Consider the following 23,637-nt stretch of genomic DNA (forward strand, 5'->3'; position numbering starts at 1 on the left):
TTATTTAAAAGGATTTATTACACAAACATAAATACATGTTCAAATTGCTCTCCACACACATAGAAACTGTATAAAATACATAAATCAGTGGGACTCTAACATATAAATATTTACAGACAGGTTTGAGTGCACTAAAAGAAGGTGCTCATGGGGTTTACCTGGGTTTAATTACATCCTGCCTCGTATGATCAGTATGGATCTGACCAGATCCTGCATGGTCCTTGGGTCACTTCGCAGAAATGCCCATTCTGGGGAAACCAATATAAAACATTTAAAAAAAATACAATGGTCACCATCATTGTTCAAGTTTCATAAATGAGGTACAAAGTTCTATACAATAATCCAGGGGATCATATCAAAATACTGCCTGTGACAAAAGGAAAACGAGGAGCTGGTCTTGAACAGTAATAAGACATTACTAGTGTTCTGGACTGGTTTACTGAATGTATAATGTTGTGAGCTCCTTTATTTAAGGCTGTTCAGGAATTTTCCATGCTCCTCTCCTCTCGGCAGCAATGTTTCACCAGCAATTTTTGGTCCATTTTTTTCCTGTTCAGAAACAAAAGGGAATTAATATGGACAAATATTAACAAATCTCCATATCATCCCATCAATTGCCACCACTCTGGTCAAACTACACGGTTACATCTGCCACCGGTTCACATTCTCTTCCAGCCTGAAACTTATTTCCCATCTACCTGCAAGAGTTGAAGACACTACATTGCCTCTGCACTCCCTATTCATATGAATACATAAGAGTAAAGTTCTGCCCCTCCTTCCCACAAATACATAATTCCTTCTATGCCAGCCGTACATTGTACTTAAAGGATTTGAATCCAACTGTGGGACAGAAGCAAGCATCACAGGGAACAAAAGGAACACAATCCAAAAACTGAAAAGCGCTTCTAACCGTACCTTCAGCATGCCATCACGCTCCCATTTGAAAAGTCCACATGTACTGTAAAAGGAAAAAAAATATATATTCACAGTAATCCTTTCATGTTTCTGGAGAGCGCTGGACACCAGAGGAGTCACAAATGTTGGATCCTCATATCAGACAATGCGATTAATATCTGGTCACAACCGCCATACATAGAAAATTTATTCTTTATGGACCAAGATTACATTGATAGCAATACATTGATTCGGCTCTCCATTGTGTCAGTATTATGACATGCAGAATCTGGAAACTATGCAAATACATTTTCCAGGATGGGATGAGGAAAACCATGCCTCTTCACTACATGGTAAAGCAGCCCCTCTTATCAAGCTTTACTTTTTGCATTTCCTCAGTAGTCTGAAAACACTGAAGAAAAAAAAAAAAAAAAAAAAAAACCACTGTCTACAGTTTGGGAATCTGATACTTTTGTAACAGATATACTGGTTTGGTTTTAATCCCACATCCTGTCATTAGGCTTCTTGAAAGTCATGCTTTGTGTTAAAGGAGCTGCCGTACAAGGTAGCCAAAGAGGCAATGTTTTCCTTATCCTATCCTGGTAAACTTATTTGCATATTTCCCAGTAGCACATGACAACAGAGAACCTGAGTGGATGTTATACTGCAAATGGCTATTATGGGGACTAAAGAAAACAAGAGTTTAAAATACACCCAGTTCGGCAAATTAAGGTTGTTTGTATGATGAAAAATACAATTTTCCAATATACTTTCAGTAGCAATTCTTTAGATTTCTAGATCTCTGCTTGCTGTCATTCTAGAGAAAGCTTCTATGTTTAATGTCAGTGGACAGAAATCTAACCATGGTCACACAGGTGCTTGGCTTGTTAGTATCAGAGTAATCAGAGCCGTGCACATGTGCAACCATTGTCAGATTTGTCCACTGACATTAAACATAGAAGCTTTCTATAGAATGTCAGAAAGCAGAGATCCAGAAAACCATAAAGAATGGATACCCCTTTAACCTCTCAGACCTCACACTGACTTTAGATGTCAGCTGGTGCAGGTCCAGTCTTTTCAGTTTAACCTCCTGCCATGCACAGGATCACAGGATCAGGACCGGTTCTTTGGCAGCCAGAAGCTCTAGGGCAGTGATGGCGAACCTTTTAGCGGCTGAGTGCCCAAAAAGACACCCAAAACCCTGCTTATTTATCGCAAGGTGCCAACGAAAAAATTAAAGCAGTAACTTACTGCTCTCTGTTCTTCAACAATCATATTGGCCTCCTGAGGACAGCAACACAGTAGAAAGATGGAAAATTTGCATAATTTTAGCTTCTTTCCAGTGTAGCTCTGTAGACCTGTAGGGGCCAGCAGGAGGTCCTCCAAAGATAATTCGGCCCTGTCTATTCATTCTCCCTCTTCCTACATACCCAAGTAGCGAAGTAAGTATCAAAATATGACTGAAAGCAGCATTTTCTAAGTTGCTTGGAACTGCAGGAAGATTCTTCGAGTCCTATCTGGTGTGCTGGGGCGATGGCCCAGGTGCCCAAAGAAAAGGCTCTGAGTGCCGCCTCTGGCACCCGTGCCATAGGTTCGCCACCACTGCTCTAGGGAGAAGGCAGAATTTTGTAAGGGACCACAGAGGACATAAAATAAAAAAAAAAAAAAAAAAACACACAAATTAGTGATTAATATATAGAAACTTACATTGAACCCCTTCTGAACATATCCGATTACAAAATAAATCTTGACGTACAAACTGGCTATGTCGGACAAGGCTAAAACTTTTGAACAGTTCCAGAAACCTTTCCCACACACAATGCCCCATGCACACGACTACATAAAAACGGTCGTGTATATTGCCCCATGCATTTTAATGGGCAATACAGCCATGCATGTACATGGCCGTAGCGTAAGCGAGACATAAAAATATAGAGCATGTTTCCATTTTCCACAGTATTTCCGTTCCGTATGCCCAATTGAAGTCAATGGGAACGTATAAAATATGGGAGTAATACATGCTGCCTACGGCTGGACGCCGAACGCTGCCGTATATATGTGCAACATTCCGAACCAGTGGGAGGTGCATTCTGTCAGCCAGCCAATAGTCAGCCATCCATCATTTACCAGCCCACCGTATGTTATATGGATATGGTGCAATACGTCCCGTATTTACAGCCAGAATACAGAACAAAAAAGACCATACGGTCGTGTGCATGAGACCTGAATGACATGTCTACTTTATTCTTTGGGTCTGTACGGTCACAGGGATAACAATTTTGTATAGGTTTTATAATGTTTTCACACATTTACGAGAATTAAAGCCTCCAGTACGAATTTTTTTTTTTACATTTTGCTATCTTCAGGCGCTAATAACTTTCATACGTCGCTGTACGGAGCTGTGCGTGGTATCATTTTGTACGAATTTTGATGACGTTATCAATGCTACCATTTTAGGACTGTACAGCCTTTTGATCACTGATTTTTTAAATATTTTACAAAATGGCAAAAAAGTGCCATTTTCAACTTTCGGTGCCATTTTCCATAACAGGGTTAAACGCAGTGAGAAAACATTTTGATAGATCGGGCATTTTTGGACATCCTACTGTGTTTATAATTTTTACTTTGGAAGACCCGAGGCTGTCATGGCGACCAATCTGCGTTTCCATTTTCCACTACTCGTCTTTAAAAATCCATTTCCCCCCAAATTTTTTACTGGAGGAGGGCTTTTTCTGTGCAGCGATGTGATGCCATTTTCATTGCTGCCATTTTGGTAACAGTGTGACCTTTTGATTATTTTTAATAAAATTCAGTTGATTTATGTTGGGCAAGTATAAATTAAAATCAAGAGGCGCTCAAGCAACGTCAGCTTGAACGCCTTGGAATCATTTACATATTTTTAAAAGTTTTTCTTAGCAAATGTGGTTTTTTAATGCACTATACAATGCTGGAAATCTATTCAAACTGATGGTAGATGTCCTTTAACGGCGTTATGGAATACAAGTACCACATTATCCATTATTGGGTTCAAGAGGATGCAATAACTGGTCTGATTTGTTGTGGTGCTTTTGACTTTTGCTGGTTATGCCTACCTATCCATATCTGATTTAGGGTACATTCACTAGGCTGTCTGGGGGTGTGTGTGTGTGTGTATATGAGACGGTGCACGTGTGGCACCATTTCGCGCTGTACACTGGGAAAAGTGCATTCTCTATCTTTCCCAGTCTGTGCGGCCGTGTGCCGCTGTTCTCTTTGGAGGGGTCATCACCGCCTCTCCAGTGCGCTGCCGCATGCCCGCCCGGCATACGGCTGTGTAAATGTACCCCAAGGACAAAAAGTACTTATATGCTTTTGAAAACACATAAAAGGCAAAAAAAACACTCACACAAAAAAAACTACTCAATCCTCTCTCAAACGTTAATCTCATAATATACCTGCAAGGTTTCTTAGGAAGTCGATCTAGTGCAATAGTCCTGTTGCCACATGGGCACTTGAAAAACCGTTTCACAGCATCATGCCAATGGAAGTCATGGTTCTCACTAGTACACTTGTCCAGCAGCTTGTAATGTGTGTACTTGCACTGTTAGGAGGGAAAAAACCCCACAAAAGGTCAGCCATCCATTCATATGACCATTATTCAAAACAAAAGTATGACATTCTAGATTATGAGTATATAAAGCAAAAAAAAAAAAAAAAAGGGGGGGGGGGTTTTAAGTCATGCATTTACGTGTATTTCCTACTTTGATAATTGAGAATTGTCTGCAACTTTCTCGGTGAGATTTACCAGGTCAAGTTCCAAAGACTTCTGGCATCAAAAGTCAGCTCCTTGTTCCCTGCTGTGGGAATGTGGCTGCACATTCCTCTGTATGAAGAAGCTGTGCTGACCATGGGGATTGTGGGAGATATAATCTTTTAGCAGAATGGGGGCAGCCATCTTGGAGTGATGCAGCTGCAGAAGTGAGCTGTGATGTGATAAGTAAATCTCACTATAAGGGCTGGTGGAGAAATTAGTATAATCCCCGGAGGACTTTAGACCCTTTCCCTGCCTAGGAAATATCACATACATCCTCACAGAGTGGCACATGTATAGCCAAGGACGTATGCAATGTCCGCACTTCGGAGGTCTATAACATTCTTAGCCGGCAGCTACAGGGAGAATTTGGAGAATGCTGCACACAGGAGCTGCTTGCACCTCACAGATAATGTAAATATGGACTTTATATGTTACTAAATTTTGATAAGGGATAATATCAACTGTTCATGTTTTCAACCCTCTCCTATCAAAAACATCTAAGAACACACTTGCCCTTATTGACATATATTCGTGAATTTTTTTTTAAGAAATTTGAGTGAAACAATGAACATTTAATCCTCTTCACTTAATGTGGCTACATATTAACACTGCGACCTAAAACATGTCCATAATGTTATATGTAACAAAAAACTACTACACGTTCATTAATTTTTTTCTGTTTGGAGAAAATTTTTTGCCAAAGTCAAATTTTATGTATTTTTTTCCCTATAAAATAGGGCAAATATCTGCTTTCAGAAAATATGTTTTTTTTGGGTTTAATATAATTGTTATTCATGTAATTTTGAGTTACAAAATTGTAAAAATCCTTATGGACAATAACGCAACAAAATTTCCAGAAATACCTGGCAGTGAAAGGGTTAAGGAGGAAGTTTCAGTTAAAACCAACACTTTTATTAAGGACAAAAGGTGACAAGTTGAATTTGGTACACACCTGTTGGAGTAATCTACTACTCGCAAGTTGTCAAGTAAGATGACATCTTCCAGATCACGTTTCCTCCATGGCCCGCTATGGCAGCATCATGTACAAAATCAACATTGACGTGAGAAGTAAATTGGTTGTATAAAATCATGAAGGGGAAGAGTTAATAACTGAAGTCAAGCTCTTCTCAGAGCGTCCCCTGTGCTGCGAATGACATGTGCTAGGAGACTTATGTCCCTGCAAGGCCTTTCTGAGGTGTGAGCTTGACTTTAGCGCTAAACTCTCCACCTTTGATTTTTTTTTTTTTTTTTACAACCAATATACATTTCACTTCAAGGCGGACTAAGAATGATTCAACCATACTGGGCTATATATTAAAAAAAAAAAACCTCTTCAAGGTGTTACTCTACATTGGCTCAATTTCTGATGACCTGTTTTATTTAAAAGCATTGGCACCATCACTCAGCTCTTTGAGGGAGCGATTGCAAGTCCTTTGCTCAACTCCATTACTACTACCAAATGCCTGGTATTACTCACGACCTGGAGCTATGACATGCTTATAATGCACAGGTGAGGTGGGCGATTGAATGGTACCAGGTATTATTTTGGACCAAAACTCCCGCCAAAAAACTAAGACTTGCCAACTATGGATTAACCAGCTCAATGATTCTTAAACTTGGGGTTAAAATGGTCAAGAAGAGAAGTAGGAATCTAACTAAATCTGGCCACTACCCCATCTCTGAATATGAAGTATACAGTATACCTTAAGTGGGGTTTTCCACGAACAAAAATTCTCAATCCCCTAGTGATGTTAAAGATCATTTTAACCCCTTATTTCACAATGTCACTCAGTGTTATTGCGGTTTTAGCTCCTATCACTCCCTAGGCTGGTCAGGAGAAAATCCCAGGGTGTGGGCGGGGACTCTAAGCGGACACATTATGATCCATCTAGTTCTGTGGGGTCAGTGTCAGTGGGGTTACATTATCAGGGTACAGGTGTATATACACTTTCATCTGGCTTCTGACATTGTACTGACACAGTTGAGAGATGCATGAGATGCCCATTACACAGAGACTGACAGACTTTTACACTGCCAGCCTGCTACATCTCTGTTTTCACAGATATGTGCCTGCCTCCCCTGGATCACTTATCTGCCTGGACTTTGTAGTTTGCAGCTTCTCTTTCCTTACCATGTGTTGTATGCTGGCAGAAAGCGATCAGTGTGTGTCTGAACTCCGTGCTGGGCTGCAGGGGGACGTGACTACAGGCACAGAGCAGAGAGACAGAATCTCAGCAGCACCAAGTCACACAGGAATCCAAGATGGCGGCCACGACCCCAAGTCAGAAGTTACAGTGTCGTGTCTAGGGGTAACCAAAATTGTATATTGGCTGATAGAGACAGGTTGGACTTATATCTGTGAAATTCTGTATTTTTGTTAACAGTGAATTAGAGAATGTTATTTTTTTACCCCAAGTATAAAAATACCCCTTTAAAATGAAGTGTGTAGGATTGAAGGGGGCACATTTTTCAGTTTTCAAATTTCACAGGTAGCAAACAAATATTGCTTATATCTTGACCTTTATGTGCCACTTCTGTACTGTTCAATGTGGCGGCTATTAGGTAGGTCAAGTGTTATATGACAAGAATAAAAAGGATCTAATTAACAAAAAATATAATTTAGCATCAATCCAGATAATACATGATAAATAAGGTGCTACTGAAATGGAGTTCAGAATTATAGCCAGGCAGACTTTTGCACAACAGATTTTAAACCACAATGTGAACACCAGATGAACATACTTACAGTCTTACAAGTCACCACACGACATTTTTGCTCCCTTATATTTTTCATCTTCTCTTCCATCTGTTCCTTTTTCACAAGGGGCTCAAAATATCTTTCTTGAATTTCTGCTTCAGCCTAAACAAACATATTGGCAAAAAGATTGTTTAAAGAATTTTTGAATAGGAAATGCAGTCATGTTATTGAGGGCTAAACGCGTTTTCCAGGCTGAACTGCAAACAAATCTATTTATAACCTGCAGAGTATGTTTATATAAGCAACAGCAGACAAAATTAGTGATCAAGACAAAAAAAAAAAAAAAAAAAAAACACAAACTTTGTCCCTCTTATTCCAAAAAATCTTAAGCACAATACCTTTTTTCAGAAATCTATCCAATAATAAGTATTAAAATTAATATAAAAGTAAAAATTCTGAAGTCCATTATTCACTATAGTAATCTCCATACATAATAACCAGTTGTTGCATTTGGTAATCTACTGCAATACCAATCCATACCTCCTGGAGGACACCAGTGTGCTTAGACTTGGCTTTCAGAATCTTCTGGAACTCTTCAGACTGCATATAAGCAAGTTTATCTTTATGTCGTTTCACTGCTGGTTCACTCTCATCTGCAGCTACGGAAACAAGATTTACCAAAGAGGGATTTGTTTAAAAAGCCTACTTCATGCATGGCAAAAGCTATTCCAGCTGTCATTTATTCCACAGCAACGTCCACACATTTGGAAATTGTGGGCTACAGCGCAGCAACACATCACATACATCATAGTTTTTCGGCTGCCAATTTTTCCTGAAGTTGGCCTACTTGAAGAGGACCTGTCACCCAGAAATTAAACAGCTACTAGTGTTAAAACAAATGCAGCAGTTTTACAATGATAGCATTATCGGAAACCTCCAATAACGATATGAAACACTGCTGCGGAGTACATTACGGGGAAGAGGCAGCACCTCGGACCGCCACGCTTGCTCCATAGCTCGGCAAGGACTGTCGCGCGTCATGCAGCAGTCACCGCCCCCTCATGTAAGCAGCTCCTAGTGCTGAATTTCTGGGTGACAGGTCCTCTTTAAGGGAGGACTTGTGACACTATCAGCAGGAATTGTTAGGGAGGTCAAAATCTGGTGACAAGTCCTCCCCACATCACCTAAAATTAGCTGCCAGTGGGGCACTGTACTTTAATTACAGACGTCTATCCCATAGCATTTCAGATTCATGTCTGGTATCAGACTCTTTCGCCAAGGCTGCCAGTGAAGCTCGCCCCGTTATTCTGACTGACAGCTCTGTGTCTCTTGAATTCACTGCCCTGCCTCCTTGTACTTGGGGACTGTCAGCCACAGACAAAATGAAGTTCTATGTACAGATGGGAAATATTGTGTCAAGGTTCCCTTTAATCATTGCTATGTATCTTAAGTTTTTTTCCTTTGTGATATGTGAGGAGTCACCCGTTTAGTGTCACTTTTGCGCCTTTTTGAGGTTTGCCACTTTTTAGTCCCAAATAGTAGCTCACAAAAGTATGTCTGGGACTTATTTGGTGCAAGAACGGGACAATTTCAGACCAAAGTGTCACAAGTTGAACAAACATTTGGGTACAAAGATAAATACAGCATACTGCATTAAATCCTTGAGGCAGCTAACTTTGGTCGGTCGCTTCATTCTGCACCTAAAAAGTCTAAAAGTCTAAAGTTAGACCAAAAAAAAAAAAAAAGCAAGAAAAGCAAGTGTGCTACATGTCCCCCATAGCATCTCATATTTAGAGCAACCTCTAGAGCAGTACCTTCAGGAGATGACATCTCTGTTGCTACTCTCTGAACCACTTGATCAATATCTGTGGAGCTGCAGCGTTTCCTCTTGATACTGTTAGGATCTGCTTTTGTGAGAATCTGTCCTTTAGCTTGAAGTTTCCGTATAGCAGCAAGCTATTAAACAAAAAAGATTTACTTACATGGGAATGGGAATATTTCTAATTCATTTCACATTTTGTGGCCTCGTCCTTGAAATGGTTGAGTATGCACTCAGTGTCCCAATAATTAGCTGCTTAAGGATCAGGCCATTTTAATTTTGGAGTTTTTATTTTCCACTCTCGTTTTAATATTCTATTAAAAAAAAAAGTGACTAAAATGAGCAGTTAGCTGTACTTGGAAATCAAGCATAGCATACTGAGAAAGAACTAATATGTATAAAAATATATATATTTTACATGGTATCTCCATGATTGTACTTACCCAAAATGCAAAATGAAGTGAATATTTAGTGTATATATTTTATCACAGGACCAGAAAACGGAAAATGTAAAGAAAAATTGAAACTGTTTGATGAGACTTCCCGAATATAAAAAAATATATAAAACTTGTACTATAAAAATCCCCCCCCCCCCCCCCAAAATAAGGGAACCGTTCTATAGTGTTGCCATGAAACAAAACCACATTTGTAATACACAGGTGTAAGTATCTTTAAAGACCTGTAAAAACAGCACTAGGAGCTGCTTACTAAAGTAAGCAGCTACTAGTGTTACAACACAGCAGTATTACACTGCTAGCATTATCATAAACCTCCGATAACACTAGCAGACACTGGCAAAATGTACACTAGAAACGCCGGACCGCACTTGAAGCGAAATGGGGTGGGGGTGGGGGCTGGGCTAGGGATGGTGACTGCCTCATAACACTCGTCAGTCACTGCCGGCCTATGCCCCTTTCGGCATTTCTAGCGTACAGCACGGCAGTGTCTACTAGAATTATTGGAAGATTCTGATAACGCTAGCAGTCCTCTTTAAATGATTCCTATTTTTACATTTCATAAAATAACTCTAGTTATAAGTCTGCTGAATTCCATCTTGCGAGACGGTCAGGAAGTTATTGGGGGTATCCAATTACAAAGAAGCTCAATATAGAGAAGTGTTTAAAGGGAGTAAACAGCTTGGACTCAAACCACCAGCTGCAACAGAGCTGTAATGTACGGAGAAAAAGCTTTTGGGCAGAAAAATTGCTAAAAATAATGGATTACAAGTCACAAAATGCATAGTGTTATTCCACATGTACACAGTTTGTAGAAAGGTGGGGTAGGCTACTTGTTTCATTTTGGAGCGGTTCTCTTTACCTTTTTAGCTTCAGAAGAAGGACTTAACCTGCTAACAGGAGGAGGGGAGGAAGAATCAAAAAATAAAACATCTTCTCCTTCAGTAAAACCACGAGCCAACTTGGGAGTTGAAAATTTCTGGACTCCTGGAAATTCAGAAGCTTGCTTTGGAGATTGAAAGCTGGCTTGTCCCACACAAGTACTTGTGCTAGATCCTTCCGATTTACTAGTACTCTCAAGAAATCTGGAAAAAGTAATAAAAACATTTACCTTAAGGACAGTTATTACCTCTTCCTCAGACATAAGCCTGTTCAATACTACCTACACCATTTGCAACAACAGCACGTCTGCTGTACTGAAGACTATCCTTTGGAGTATAATGCCAATTGTAGGTTAAGAAACATGTTATTTTGCACCTTTTTGCAGTCAGGATTAATAATGCATTTCTAGTGCAATAAAACGCTGTCTGTCGGAATAACTACAGAATTCATTTAAGCCTACATTCACACGATGTAAGCCCACCGTACTGTAGTACAGCAGGCATACATCGGCGCTGGGGAGAGGAGGAGGAAGGGGAGAGCGCCGCTCACCCCCGGCCCTCTCCATAGAGTAACATAGGGCCCAGCGCCGTATTCTGTCAGCCGTATATACGTCGTCCCATACGTGTGTGTTAATGCAGCCGAAAGAGAATGCTGTATCAAAAATTGCTTGTTTTTCCTTTTGAGATATCTCTGGAGAATTCTTTTTTTTTTTTTTGCTTCTAGTGTAGCTATCGATATATTTCGCACAACCACAAAATAAAAAATTGTTGAACTCCAAAATTAAACTTCAAATTGAACTATTAAACTACAATTTAACCAGCAAAAAAACAAGTCAACAAGAGTTTGGGCAAAAGAAACATGATAAATGTAACAGTCTTGTGAAAAACTACCTTCTTTGGCTTTCCTCTGTCCTCTTTTTTCGTACGTCTAAGATCTGTTGTCGCTGCTGTTTCAAAAGCTCTGATGCGGATATAGACTGAATAGAAGATCCGGTCTTTGCAGAAGCTGCAAGAAAACATGCGATTTGGCAGATCACAAGGAAAGAAACACTTTATTTAACTTACAAAAATTAGTTTATTACTTACCTTGCGCACTGGCACCGGATAAATGTTTCTTTAGGTTAAGAGCTCCTGGAGTTGGCACAGATAACAGATCTTTAAACTCCTCTGAGCACTCTGTAGTGCCTTTTCTAGCAGCAGCTGTAGAGGGGGAAGAGTGTGTTAGTTCTGGGAGGTCACATAATGAAAATACTGTACTATAAAAATACTCAAATACCCATTTTCTTTCTGGCCTCTAGTGCAATAGCATCTGCTCCTTTCACTACCATCTTGGAAAGGGTTGTCTGTACAGTTTTCTTTGGGGCAGAAGCTGCTGCTCTGTATAACAAAAATTTCAGATGAAGAAAAATGGAAGGAATACACACACAAAATAATTTTAAATCAATTAAACCATATTGGTATTTTTTTCACAGAAAATTTAGTTGTGCTACTAGAAATTTTCCCCACAGAAACCTAGCCCTCATTTTAGGTAAAATTATAGTTTTTTGAAAGGGTCTGTGGCATTGATACAAAAAACATTTATGTAAACAATACAATATTTAAACTTGTGAACAACATGTATGACAAATGATCAAACTGCTACTGAAAACGATATCACAAATGTTATAATTGGATTCTTTGCAACCAAGCTAAGAATATTAAGCTAAGAAACGCAGTACTTACATTGAAGCTGCATATGCCATAGATGACACTCCTCCATAGTGAAAACCATCCTGGCATAACTTCTCTTTCAAGCCGCTTCCCCCCCTTGCCATCTTCTTAGGAACATGGCCAGAGTAGCTTGACTGAAGATCTGCACGTTTGGCACTCACCTTCTTGTACTGGGTTTGCACATGATACTGACAATATTCACAATCGTTCTATTTAATACAAGCCCAAAAAAATTGTATTAGTATTGATTTCTTTGTTCCAGTATTTAAAATACTAAACTTGTCAACTGTGTCTCCAGTGTCTGACATACTCAACATCATTAGGGTGTTAAAAATGCATCTATATCCCAGGATTGTTGCTGGACTTGATGCTCTGGGTACGCATCTGTGTCATATCTTCACTGAACACAGCCCCTCCCATCTACTCTAAGTAACAGCAGCAGGCCTCTGGTTAGATTTTACAGCAGAAGAAGGGCAATAGAGAACAGATTGAAGGCAGAGATTAAAGCAAACTCATCAGCAAACCTACAAACAGTACCGTCTTCAGTAATGTGTACATCCCTTGAAGGTGTTTTTAGCATATTTATAGGTTGCCACATGAATGAAAAATCATATTTTATTCTAATGTAGGATGCAGTCAGACAGGTACCCCCACCTCTTGTCAGTCTGCTCTGTCTACTCCATGCATCTGGCCCAGCCCCCCCTCCTAAATCACCAGATAGCCGGTTGCCCAACTGCAGGAAGTGGGATTGTCAATAAAGCCTCCAGGGGATGTACATATTACAGAAGAAGGTGCTGTTTGTAGGTTAGGGGAGTGTAGTTTGTTGACAGGTATCCTTTAAAGAAAAGTCGTTTGGGGAGGCTGCCCCAGTGCTCCTATCCTGGAATGAAATAACCTTGTTCTGTACAATACCTGGAAGCAGAGGGAGCACTGGGGATGCAACTCAGAAGATCACAGTTGTGAAGAACAATAGCATTATAGTCAATGGTTAGTATTAATATGTTACTTATTAAGGACTTCAACCAGGGTTCAGTTGTCATTAACTGTTCTAAAATAAAAAACAAAACACACTTGTTCTCAAACAAGCGACATTTTTGGAGATTATGCGATGGGCAATTCTCAGTATAAACTGGGTATTCCCAGTACTAACTGTGTGAAAGAGCAGATTATGAATATTTTTACAAAATTATATAAAACATTGCAAAAACTACAAATAAAGGCTTAGTGGCGAGCTTAAAAAAGATACATTATGAATTCTTCCACATCACCCATGTACGAGTGTAAACAGTTTACTAACCAAGTTAACAATTTGTGTACACGGATCTCCATTTTTCTTCCGTGCTTTGCATGTTCCCAAATCGATAGCTTCGCCCATCAGTAAAATCTTTTGTGGATTGTCAACAGATAGACACACCTATTTAATGAAACAAGAACTTTACCAAAAATTGGACAAGTGGATATGCAATACTGATCTGTAAAAAGTATGCAAACAGCTGATTGTTTTCCTTTAACCCCCTTTGCACATAACATTGCTAGAGTAAAATATAGCGCAGAATGGGCTATAATGAGAGCTCAACACAGCCGACATCTGCCTTTGCCATGATTGCAGCAATAAACATGAGGTCATTGGAGGAAGCATAGCTTTTCCACTATTACGGTAATATATAGCCCAATATGAATAGTTATTTAGAAAGTTCAGAACACACCTGCAACAGCACCATTTAAGATGTTTTAGACTTAAAATCTAGTTCTTGAGTAACTTTCTCAAAAAACATTTACTGGAAAGAGATTGCTGGGAAAAAGTTGCAGACATTTTAACTCACGTCATCAGATCCCTCTTTTGGCTTCATCGGGTTAGCATTTAGGATACCGATTACAGTCCCTTGATCAGTTTTCCAGTGTTCTTTGTGTACATCACCAAACAAAAATAAAGATACACAAGTATCCAGATTCTTTAGGTCATTCAGTCTCCAAATACTGAAAGTTTTACCCTAGAGAGAACACAAGATTATACAGCTGGTATGAAAAAGGTACAAAAGATGTACCATGACATTATTGCCTATTATTTAATCCTAAAAATTATGTAACAGAAAGAGAACTACACAAAACCACACTTACATTATTAGAACTTTGTGGAGTCATTTTCCTTACAATCACACCAAAGGTCACCCAATCTAGATCCTCTAGCTTTTCTGTAGCAATTTTGTTTTTTAGTTGAAACAGTCGGATCAATTTCCTCCCACCCATTTTTCTTTCCATTTCAGAAGATGACACTCTAGGTTTTCTTGAAATTAAAGAGAAAAAAAAAACAAACTTAAAACCAATAAGTGCAGTTTAGGGCTCATTCACACGACGAGCACAGGGCCGGGGGAAGGTGGTGAAAGGAGTGAGCGCTGGTTACCCCTCCTCCTTCCATGGGGAGAAGGGTGGCTGCAGACAGAGTTATGGTGGGGTGATGCACCGCCTGCTTGCCGCGCTGTGACGGAGACATTAAAATGTATGGGGGCCGTGAACTGGTCGCAAATCGTGCTACCAGATCACAGAACCCATTGCGGCTGTGTGAATGAAGCCCAAATTAAATTCTTCATGCCCAAAACAAGTCTTTTTTTTGCATAAAACAACCTATACAGTATACTTTTACATTTATAGTGGAACTTCGTTCACACTTACATTTTTTTTTTTAATTATTTTTTAATTCAGTGGTGTATATGTCTGCAGCATTGGCTAAAATGGCTCCAATTACCATAAAACTTTTTGGTATCCAAACTGTTACCTTAGCCGCAGACCAGAGAACTTCTCAACAGAAACCTGTTGGCTGAGAGGAGATGCATTTGAACCCGCCAGTGATGAGGGGGCAGGACTTGGTTTAGAAGATGTTGCTGCTTGGGATGAAAAACTGGATGTTTGTTTTAGAGGTGGACTTTTATTTTCTGAAAAAGGATGACAAAATCCAGTTAGACCCAACAGGTAGCTTCACTAAGCATAAGCTTACACTGGCAGCATGTCAGCAGATAACATACTACTGCTCTACATTTGAGACTGCAATAAGAATTTTGGTTACTGGATAAGCAGCTGGCTACAAAATGTAAAAGGTAATGTAGATAAATGATTTGGGAAAGTTAATTTGAGTTTTTTGAGATAATTACTATGGATCCTCACTGGTATTAATACTGGGTGCTGCCTGTTGATCTAGGATCTTAGCTTTATTATCCCAGAAATTGGCACTATTTGCATTAGAGATTTAAAAATAAAAAAAATAGGTTCAGTAGCTACAGTTTACATCACTAAAGCCCCTTCTTGCACCGTCTGCCTGAGAAGCAGCTGGCTGTGCGATGAGGATATAGACTGCCCATGTGCAGGAATTTCTGAGCGCCGCCATACATCACTAGATCTCAAGGGGGGAGTAGGAGGATAAACCCCTACAAGAGTTGCCCATAATTATAGGCATATGCACCAAGAAGGTAAACTGTGCACTGAAATGTGCACAGTAGCCCCCAAGCACAATTGGCATATTTTTCAAAACTCTTAATTTCTGCAAAAGCCTGATGGTCCCATGGAATCTCCTTTAAATATACAATAAAATGTAATTTTAGTCTTTACCCGACATGTGCAATTTTCTCTTGGGAGCTTCCTGGAGTTTTCCACTTGATGTCTGCGACCCTTCCAGCTGAGCTGCAAAGACACTGGATTCACACAATATCGGGGGGTTCCTCTCCTTTAAAGGACTGCATTGTGATTTTCCTACAGATTTCATATACATAAAATGAAAACAATTAATAGACTGTCCACTGGAGGAATTCCAAAAAATAAACTGATCAGCTATTCGACCACTAAAGCACCAGGTTTTAGTTATGATGTGCAGAGAAATCTAATAGTGGGCACGCCCTGCAATGCCACAAGGGATATAGTAAAAACTTTACATGACATCTGTCATACAAAGCACAGGAAATGCCACCCCTTTAAACATACCACCTGCTCAGAATTGAATGCATCCACAACGAGAAAAGGAAAGCCTTTCCTATGCACTGGCAGCCAGATGCCTTCTGGAGATTCCCAAGCATGCCAATCCTTTAATACAATGTAACTGCATCTATGCCAGAGTTACTGTAACTTCCTCATAGACTGCAATAATAGTTGAAGAAAAGTGTGTGGCATATGAAAGTTAAAAATGTTCATGTCCCCTTGGTGCTTAAAAGGAAATCTACCTGGATTATACTTACCAAGGCAACTCTAATGGTAGATTCCTAAGGCTCACATGATCCAAGATCGGTCTTGTTATAGTATGCCCTCTGTGATGAGCGCCCCCCCCCCTTGAGTTCAACAACAGGGAAAACTTACAGTAGGGAGTTCTGTAAATTACATCACAAAGCCCGGCCCACCTATGTAAGATAGTGTCTTTACGCTAAATCTACTCCCAACAGCTCTCACCACCCTGACAACACACTGCCACCACCAACAAATTACTTAAAACTAAGAAGGCCGTAGGCACCTGTTCACTAAAAAACCTTGTAAATGTAAATCCCTTCAGAAACAGATTCTCGAAGACTAGAAAAAGCCTTATTACGGTCAAAAAATGGGTTAAAAGGAAAATAAAATGGGATAAAAAACCCCCAAACCCATGGAATAGTTCTAATTATTTTGCTGGTGAACACAGGAAAGACGAGACTAATAAATCCAGTGGGTTTTTGCCCCCCCCCCCCGACTGTGATGTCACCAAGAGAGGTTTTAATTGAAATCACCCACAGAATACCTATAACTTTTGATTGGAAGATGTCATAACCGTGCTGTTGCTTCCAATCATTGGGTTTCTCACTACCTCCCACAGCATACCAAACTTGAGGTGGCTAGACTTAAATCAGGGGTGTTCAATGATGTGACCTTGTTTCGACCCAGCTAGGTTCTTGAAATTGGGGAGATAGGCACACCCAACCTTTCAAACCTCTTCTGTACATGAGGACACAATCATGAGTGATGTCCAAGTTATGGGACAAATATTTTCTTGTGTTGAGGTGGGAGAAAAGCACAAAAATGGTTTCGTCCTTTGATTCCCCTTGCTTAGGAGATGTGCCAGGAAGAGGAGTTACTGCTCACACTCCCTATACAAACAGGCTTTCCCACAGTCTTTGAAAAACAGGGTCCTCCCAGTGTTGTCAGGCACCAGAGGAGCATCCCTTACTGCCTGATCCTGTCTCAGCCCTAAAGGGCAATTCACATTTACACTACAAAGGGGTCCGTTTATGGCTGGCTATGACTAAAAGCAATTATGAGCTTGAGACACTGATTATGGATATTTTTCATGTTTTTAACAACAACCTCCTTTTTGGTAAGTTAGGACTTAAAACATGCAAGTGACCGAGGGGCACTCGAGCTTCGAAGGGCTTTGGAGGCCGTAGGAATTACACACCCTCAGGAGCACTCAATATATGCCATCCCCTGCCTTCTCGCTTTCCGCTATGACAATTCCGAAGCAGTAGCTCCTTGCTTAGCTGGCTTCAGGGATGCTCTGTGTGGGCGCACTGCGTAGAAGGATTCCTTTGCAAAGAATTGCGTATCAGAGTCCAGTCTTTGGTATCTGCCTGCTATGTCATCAGCTTGTGCTGCAATGTAGGAAGGGAGAATACAGCCTGGAGGGGTGGGCATTCATTTAGTGATATGGTGGGTGCTTAGTTGCTACTTCTGCCAGAGCTTTAAGGTCGACACCCCCAGAAGTACTTCTCTCATTTGTCTTATTTTAGCAAAACGGAAAGCGCATTAGATCCTCATGGTCTCAGCAGGAATCTACCACTTGAGCTATTTTGGAAAGCTCGAACCAGACAGATTTCCTTTAACCCCATAAGGACCAAGCCATTTTTATTTTTTGTTTCCATTTTTCACTCCCCATAACTTTTTTTTTTTTTTTAAATGTTTTATTGCACAGAGCTGTATGAGGGCTTATATTACGGGTAACAGATTGTTCTTCCTAGTGAAAGTATTTAATATTCCAAGGTGTGTACTGGGAAGTTGCACCGACTCTGTGATAAAGAGTGTTAACTGGAAGCCATGGGAGCTTCCCAAAGACAAACCACATTAACTGCCACAACTTTTGCTAGCACCGACCCAGGTGCCTGCTGTATACTCTATATATGTAAAAAAAAAATACTTTGTAAAAACATGGAAATGTAATGAAGGTGCTGTGGCCTACATCACTGAGGCTCCGCCAAATTATATATGCATGCATTCCACACTGGATCGGCAGGCAGGACCAAGCTAAAATGCAGACAGCTGATGGGACCAGGCTAAAATACAAAGAGTGGGGGTGTGTATACATAATCGTATGGCGGAACCAAGACGAGCGTTGGGGATGTAGGTAGGACAGCCTCCAGTTAATTTCCTTGTTTTTACAAAGTCTGACAAAAATTCGCAGTTTAAAGGGGTATTCCCATTTCAGCAAATGTTATTGTTTGAATAATTAAAAGTTATACAATTTTCCAATATACTTTCTGAATCAATTCCGCACAGTTTTCTAGATCTGTTTGTTTGTTTCAGGTGGACAGAAATCTGACCATGGTAACACAGGTGCACAGCTCGTTATATCACACAGCTCTGATTACTCTGTGAGATAATGAGTCATGCATCTGTGTAACCATGGTCAGATTTCTGTCCAATGGAAATAAACCTAGAAGCTTCCTATAGAAGTACAGCAAACAGATCTAGAAAACCATGAGAAATCGATACAGAAAGTATATTGGAAAATTGTATAATTTTTTTATCATACAAACAATAACAAATTTGCCGAAATGGGAATACCCCTTTAACTACAGAACTAAAATGGTGCCATATACTTTGAAAATGAAACCTGATGGTATAGGTCCTTTAAGGAAACAGTAGCATAGGAAATTTACAGCTGTCGGAAAAAAAAAAAAAAAGTATATTCAAGTAATACATCTAACCTGTTATGTTGTTGGGAGATTTCCGTTGTGGTACAGAGCCTGGAGACTGGGCGATTGCAGTGTGCTGAAGCTTTTCCTGTAGCTTCTTCATTTGTTTCTGCATTTTTCTCAGTTCATCTAGCAAGTAATTAAAGCGTTTAAGTGACACAGTACATCTATACACACTTTAAAGTCCTCCTTCCCCATTGTTCTCTATGCTTCCATTTCACTTTGTAGCTCCAAATTTATATATCCAGGAGCCCGATCTTACTATGCAGACCACTACCTCTGAATATAAACAAGCAGCTAACAGGAGCTAGAGAGATGAACTCTTGGTTATGATGGTGGCTCCACCTCAGTCCTTGTAACTCCTCTGCAGATGTGTTGGGAACAGCATAGTAACTCAGTACAAGCATGGCTAGCATCGAAAATGACATGATCCTAGTAGTGTCAGGTTAAAAGTATACATTTGTGCTGCAAAAGTTTGTCATATTCCTAATATGGATATCCTGTGATCGATGTTAAAGTGGTTTTCCCACAAAACAAGTAAGGTCCCATCTTCCTAATCGGTGGGTGCCTCAGTGACGAGAGCCCTGCAGATCACAAGAACTGGGGTCTGAGTTTTCTCCGTCGGATCCCACATTGCAATAATTAGTGATACTTTAAGTGACCAAGCATAGCCCTCCAACTATATCATACATTAAAGCGGTATTTCAGGAATAAGCATAATTCATACTCAAATGGGTCATTGAAATATAAGTTAATATGTAATTAGTTGTTACTGTATATACTCAAATATAAGCTGAGGCTCCTAATTTTACCACAAATAACTGGGAAAACATATTGACTTGAGTGTAAGTCTAGGGTGGGAAATGCATTGGCCATGTTTCCCCAAGTAATGTAAGGCACCTTGCAAACAAAAAGAATGAAATGCCCGGCAGCAGACCCCCAGGGTCTTCTGATGCTCCATGCGGCTCCTCTTCCTTACTGGTTACAGAGCGCTCTGCTTGCAGTGAAGAGAAGACACAGAGAATTGGGACGTGAGAAAGTATGTTTTTTTTAATACTCGTGTATAAGCCGAGTTGGAGGTTTTCAGCACTTTAGATCCTCACTGGGTGCAGAGAATAAGCTTTAGTTGTAGATTGCAGCCATCTTGGAGAGAACTACCTTCTTTAGAAAGACTATAAATTTTGACTCAAAAATCAAATAATTTAAGCCGATTTTTTTTTTAAATTACATTGAGTTTTGTTATACTAACTTATTTATAGCATTACAGGTTTTTGTATAAGATGTTCATATTTACAGAATACCGCTTTAACCAGTTCGCGACCGCCCGCCGTGTATTCACGGCGGCGGTCGGGTCGTGCTGCATATTGCAGCAAAAGCTTACCGGTAACACCCGCGATCGGTGCTAGCACCGATCGCGGGTGTTATCACAGCGATGGCTGCCGGCAGCCTCAAAAAGATAGTGGCGCATGGGCGCCGCCATCTTACCTGGGATCGCCGGGGAGTGGCGATTCGTCTCCATGGTAGCCTCGGGTCTTCCGAAGACCCGAGGCTATTTCGTTTTAACCCCTTCATTACAATGTGCTGTCAGCACATTGTAATGAATGAGGAGGAAAATCCCCATTTACTGCCATACTGTAGTATGGCAGTATATGATAGGATCGATCAGGCAACCTAGGGTTAAAGTACCCTAGGGAGTATGAAAAATAGTAAAAATAAAAAAAAGTTTTAAAAAACCCCCTAAAATTTCAAATCACCCCCTTTCCCTAGAACTGACATAAATATAAATAAACTGTAAAAATCATAAACACATTAGGTATCGACGCATCCGAAAATGCCCGATCAAAATATGATAACGGTTTTTCAATGTGTTTAACCCCGTAACGGAAAATAGCGCCCAAAGTCGAAAATGGCACTTTTTTGCCATTTTGAAAAATATAAAAAATCTATAAAAAGTGATCAAAAGGTCGTACAGTCCTAAAAATGATATCATTGAAAATATCAAATTTCGCAAAAAATTACACCACCCACAGCTCCATACACCAAAGTATAAAAAAGTAATTAGTGCCAGAAGTTGGCAAAATCAAAAAAATAATTTTTGTACAGGTTTAAATTTTTGTAAATGTATGAAAACATTATAAAACCTATACAAATTTGGTATCCCGTTAATCATACTGACCCAAAGAATAAAGTAGACATGTCATTTGGGGCGCTCAGTGAAAGACGTAATATCCAAGCCCACAAGAAAATGGCGCAAATGCGGTTTTTCACCATTTTCACCGCATTTGGAATTTTTTTCCCGCTTCCGAGTACATGGCATGGAATATTTAAATACCATCACTATGAAGTGCAATTTGTTAAGCAGAAAACAAGCCATCACACAGCTCTTTACGTGTAAAAATAAAGTTATAGATTTTTTGAAGGTGGGGAGTAAAAAATGGACATGAAAAAACAGGAAAGGGCCCGGTCCTTATTCCGAACCTTATCTGTGGCTTGTCGGATCTGTGATCGAGTAATAAACAATATTCAAGACATGTTGTGCATAGATGTGTAATACATATTACCTTCTAGCTGTTTTTTGGATTTTTCCTGGTTAGAGGACAGCAACTGCGGCTGAGTGCCAGGTGGATTTTCTTCCAGGTCATCAATATCTCCAAACAACGTTGTAAAGTCTTCTTGCACATCTTCAACATCTTGCCCTTCAGCTGCACTGTCACTTTCATGATAAGACCCCGCTTCATCACCATCAAAAAGTTCAGAGTAAGCATCAGGCTCACTTGAGGAGTCGGGATCCGCTACACCGTTCTCAGCACCTTCATTTTCTTCTAGCAGGGAGGTCAGAAGCTCCAAGTCAGCATCATCTGGAGAAACAAACAACTACTTTACTGGCAGCTTAGGAGGGGCTCATCAAGATTTACTAAAAACAGTAAAAACTACAAATTATATAGTATTTTTCCCTCAAAATGTTTCAAATGTCTTCATGCAGTGAGAGAAAACTCAGTACAATTCAGAATCTGAAAACTAGTGATGTAGAAAAGTGTCCATCTGCTAAATACAGACATACTCAAAGTGTTGACCATATATTCAATTCATTGTTAAAATCTTATACTATAAAGAATATCATATGGATGAATCTACTTTAATTGATCCGTCAATTTACCTTCCATACTGAGTGGCAGAGATAAAGTGAAACACCACGTATTTCTGTAAAAAGGAAAGTAATAGGAAACATTAAAATTGAGATAGTTTAGCAATGGTTTAGGCTGTGCGGTACATGTTAAAAGGAAATCTACCATTAAAATGCAGAATAATAAACCAGGGAGACTTACTAATAGATAAATGCACTGACTTATCTTATATTTGTTTTCCATAGCCTCCTTACTACAAAAAAAATATGCTAATGAGCCAGAAGTGTGTGTGCCGGGAATTACCAGACCTCCTACATGCTGTAGCTACACAGGCTATTACACTGTACAGGAGCAAAGGGAGGAGGATTGCGGAAGCAGTGTAACAGCATGTGCTTCAGCATAGAGGGGCTCTGTTAACAGCCCCCAGGGGACTTTAGGATCAGAATAATTTTAAAAGTAGTTTTGTATTAAAAGAAAGTTAGAGAAATATACACGATTACCACAGACAGTGCCTTGATGAAGCAGTCAGTCTTTGGGTAATAAGTGCTGACTGTGGGGGCGCAGTTTTAGATTTTGCACAGTTTTCAAGTATTCCAATACAGTCAAAGTTTACCATTTATGAGGTAATACTTTTAAACTGACACACTTATTAACTTTATTCCTGACATACTGCACCTTCCATCACTTTACAGAGGATGAAAGAACTAGTAAGGGTGCGTCCACACGTTCAGTTTTTCGGATGCAGTTTTTGAAGAACAAACCTGGAACGGTGTAAAAGTTGGAGGAGACGTAGCACCTTACAATTATTTGTCCTAACCCATTATCATCCACACCTGCTTTTGGCTTCAAAAACTGCATCTGAAAAACTACAGGCGTGGACGCACCCTAAGGGCGCTGTCACACGTTGCGTTTGCAAACGCAGACCAAACCGCGCCCACCGGGGCGGTCCGATCGCATCGGCGTTTCTATGGAAATCGCCGATGCGATCGGACCGCCCCAGTGGGCGTGGTTTGGTCTGCGTCTGCAAACGCAACGTGGGACAGCGCCGTAAGTGTGACGTAATGTTTTTGTACCTTTTTAAAGCATGCGTTTTTAGCCAGTTTAACCCCTAGGCGCACCTGGACGTTATAGTACGTCCCCGGGGCTAGATACTTAGCGCACGGGGACGTTCTATAACGTCCTGCTTCTGGCACCGGCTCACGAACGGAGCCGGTACCAGAAGCAGCGGCTGTCAGCTGTCTAGTACAGCTGACAGCCTGCGCTAACACCCGCGATCGGAGCCGGCTCCGATCGCGGGTGTTAACCCCTTACACGCCGCGGTCAAACATGACCGCGGCGTGTAACG

The 23,637-nt window shown here is 40.2% G+C and overlaps 1 protein-coding gene across 2 annotated transcripts in view; it reads right to left on the reverse strand.

Moving 5' to 3' along the window:
- Positions 1–23,637, reverse strand: part of MCM10 (minichromosome maintenance 10 replication initiation factor) — a 27,939-nt gene continuing 4,302 nt past the window's right edge. For both annotated transcript variants that reach the window (XM_072147336.1, XM_072147337.1), the window contains exons 2-20: positions 22,325–22,368; positions 21,729–22,025; positions 19,180–19,296; positions 15,851–15,991; positions 15,024–15,180; positions 14,369–14,534; positions 14,074–14,241; positions 13,548–13,664; positions 12,263–12,459; positions 11,817–11,917; positions 11,627–11,740; positions 11,432–11,546; positions 10,522–10,744; positions 9,200–9,341; positions 7,926–8,044; positions 7,434–7,547; positions 4,329–4,474; positions 916–958; positions 1–549 (exon numbers count right to left, since the gene is read on the reverse strand). In XM_072147336.1, the coding sequence (XP_072003437.1) occupies positions 466–549; positions 916–958; positions 4,329–4,474; positions 7,434–7,547; positions 7,926–8,044; positions 9,200–9,341; positions 10,522–10,744; positions 11,432–11,546; positions 11,627–11,740; positions 11,817–11,917; positions 12,263–12,459; positions 13,548–13,664; positions 14,074–14,241; positions 14,369–14,534; positions 15,024–15,180; positions 15,851–15,991; positions 19,180–19,296; positions 21,729–22,025; positions 22,325–22,331 (2,568 nt within the window). In that variant the 5' untranslated portion in view covers positions 22,332–22,368 and the 3' untranslated portion in view covers positions 1–465. The remainder of the gene's footprint in view (positions 550–915; positions 959–4,328; positions 4,475–7,433; positions 7,548–7,925; positions 8,045–9,199; positions 9,342–10,521; positions 10,745–11,431; positions 11,547–11,626; positions 11,741–11,816; positions 11,918–12,262; positions 12,460–13,547; positions 13,665–14,073; positions 14,242–14,368; positions 14,535–15,023; positions 15,181–15,850; positions 15,992–19,179; positions 19,297–21,728; positions 22,026–22,324; positions 22,369–23,637) is intronic.

Source organism: Engystomops pustulosus, chromosome 4, assembly GCF_040894005.1.
Source record: "Engystomops pustulosus chromosome 4, aEngPut4.maternal, whole genome shotgun sequence".
NCBI lineage: Eukaryota > Metazoa > Chordata > Amphibia > Anura > Leptodactylidae > Engystomops > Engystomops pustulosus.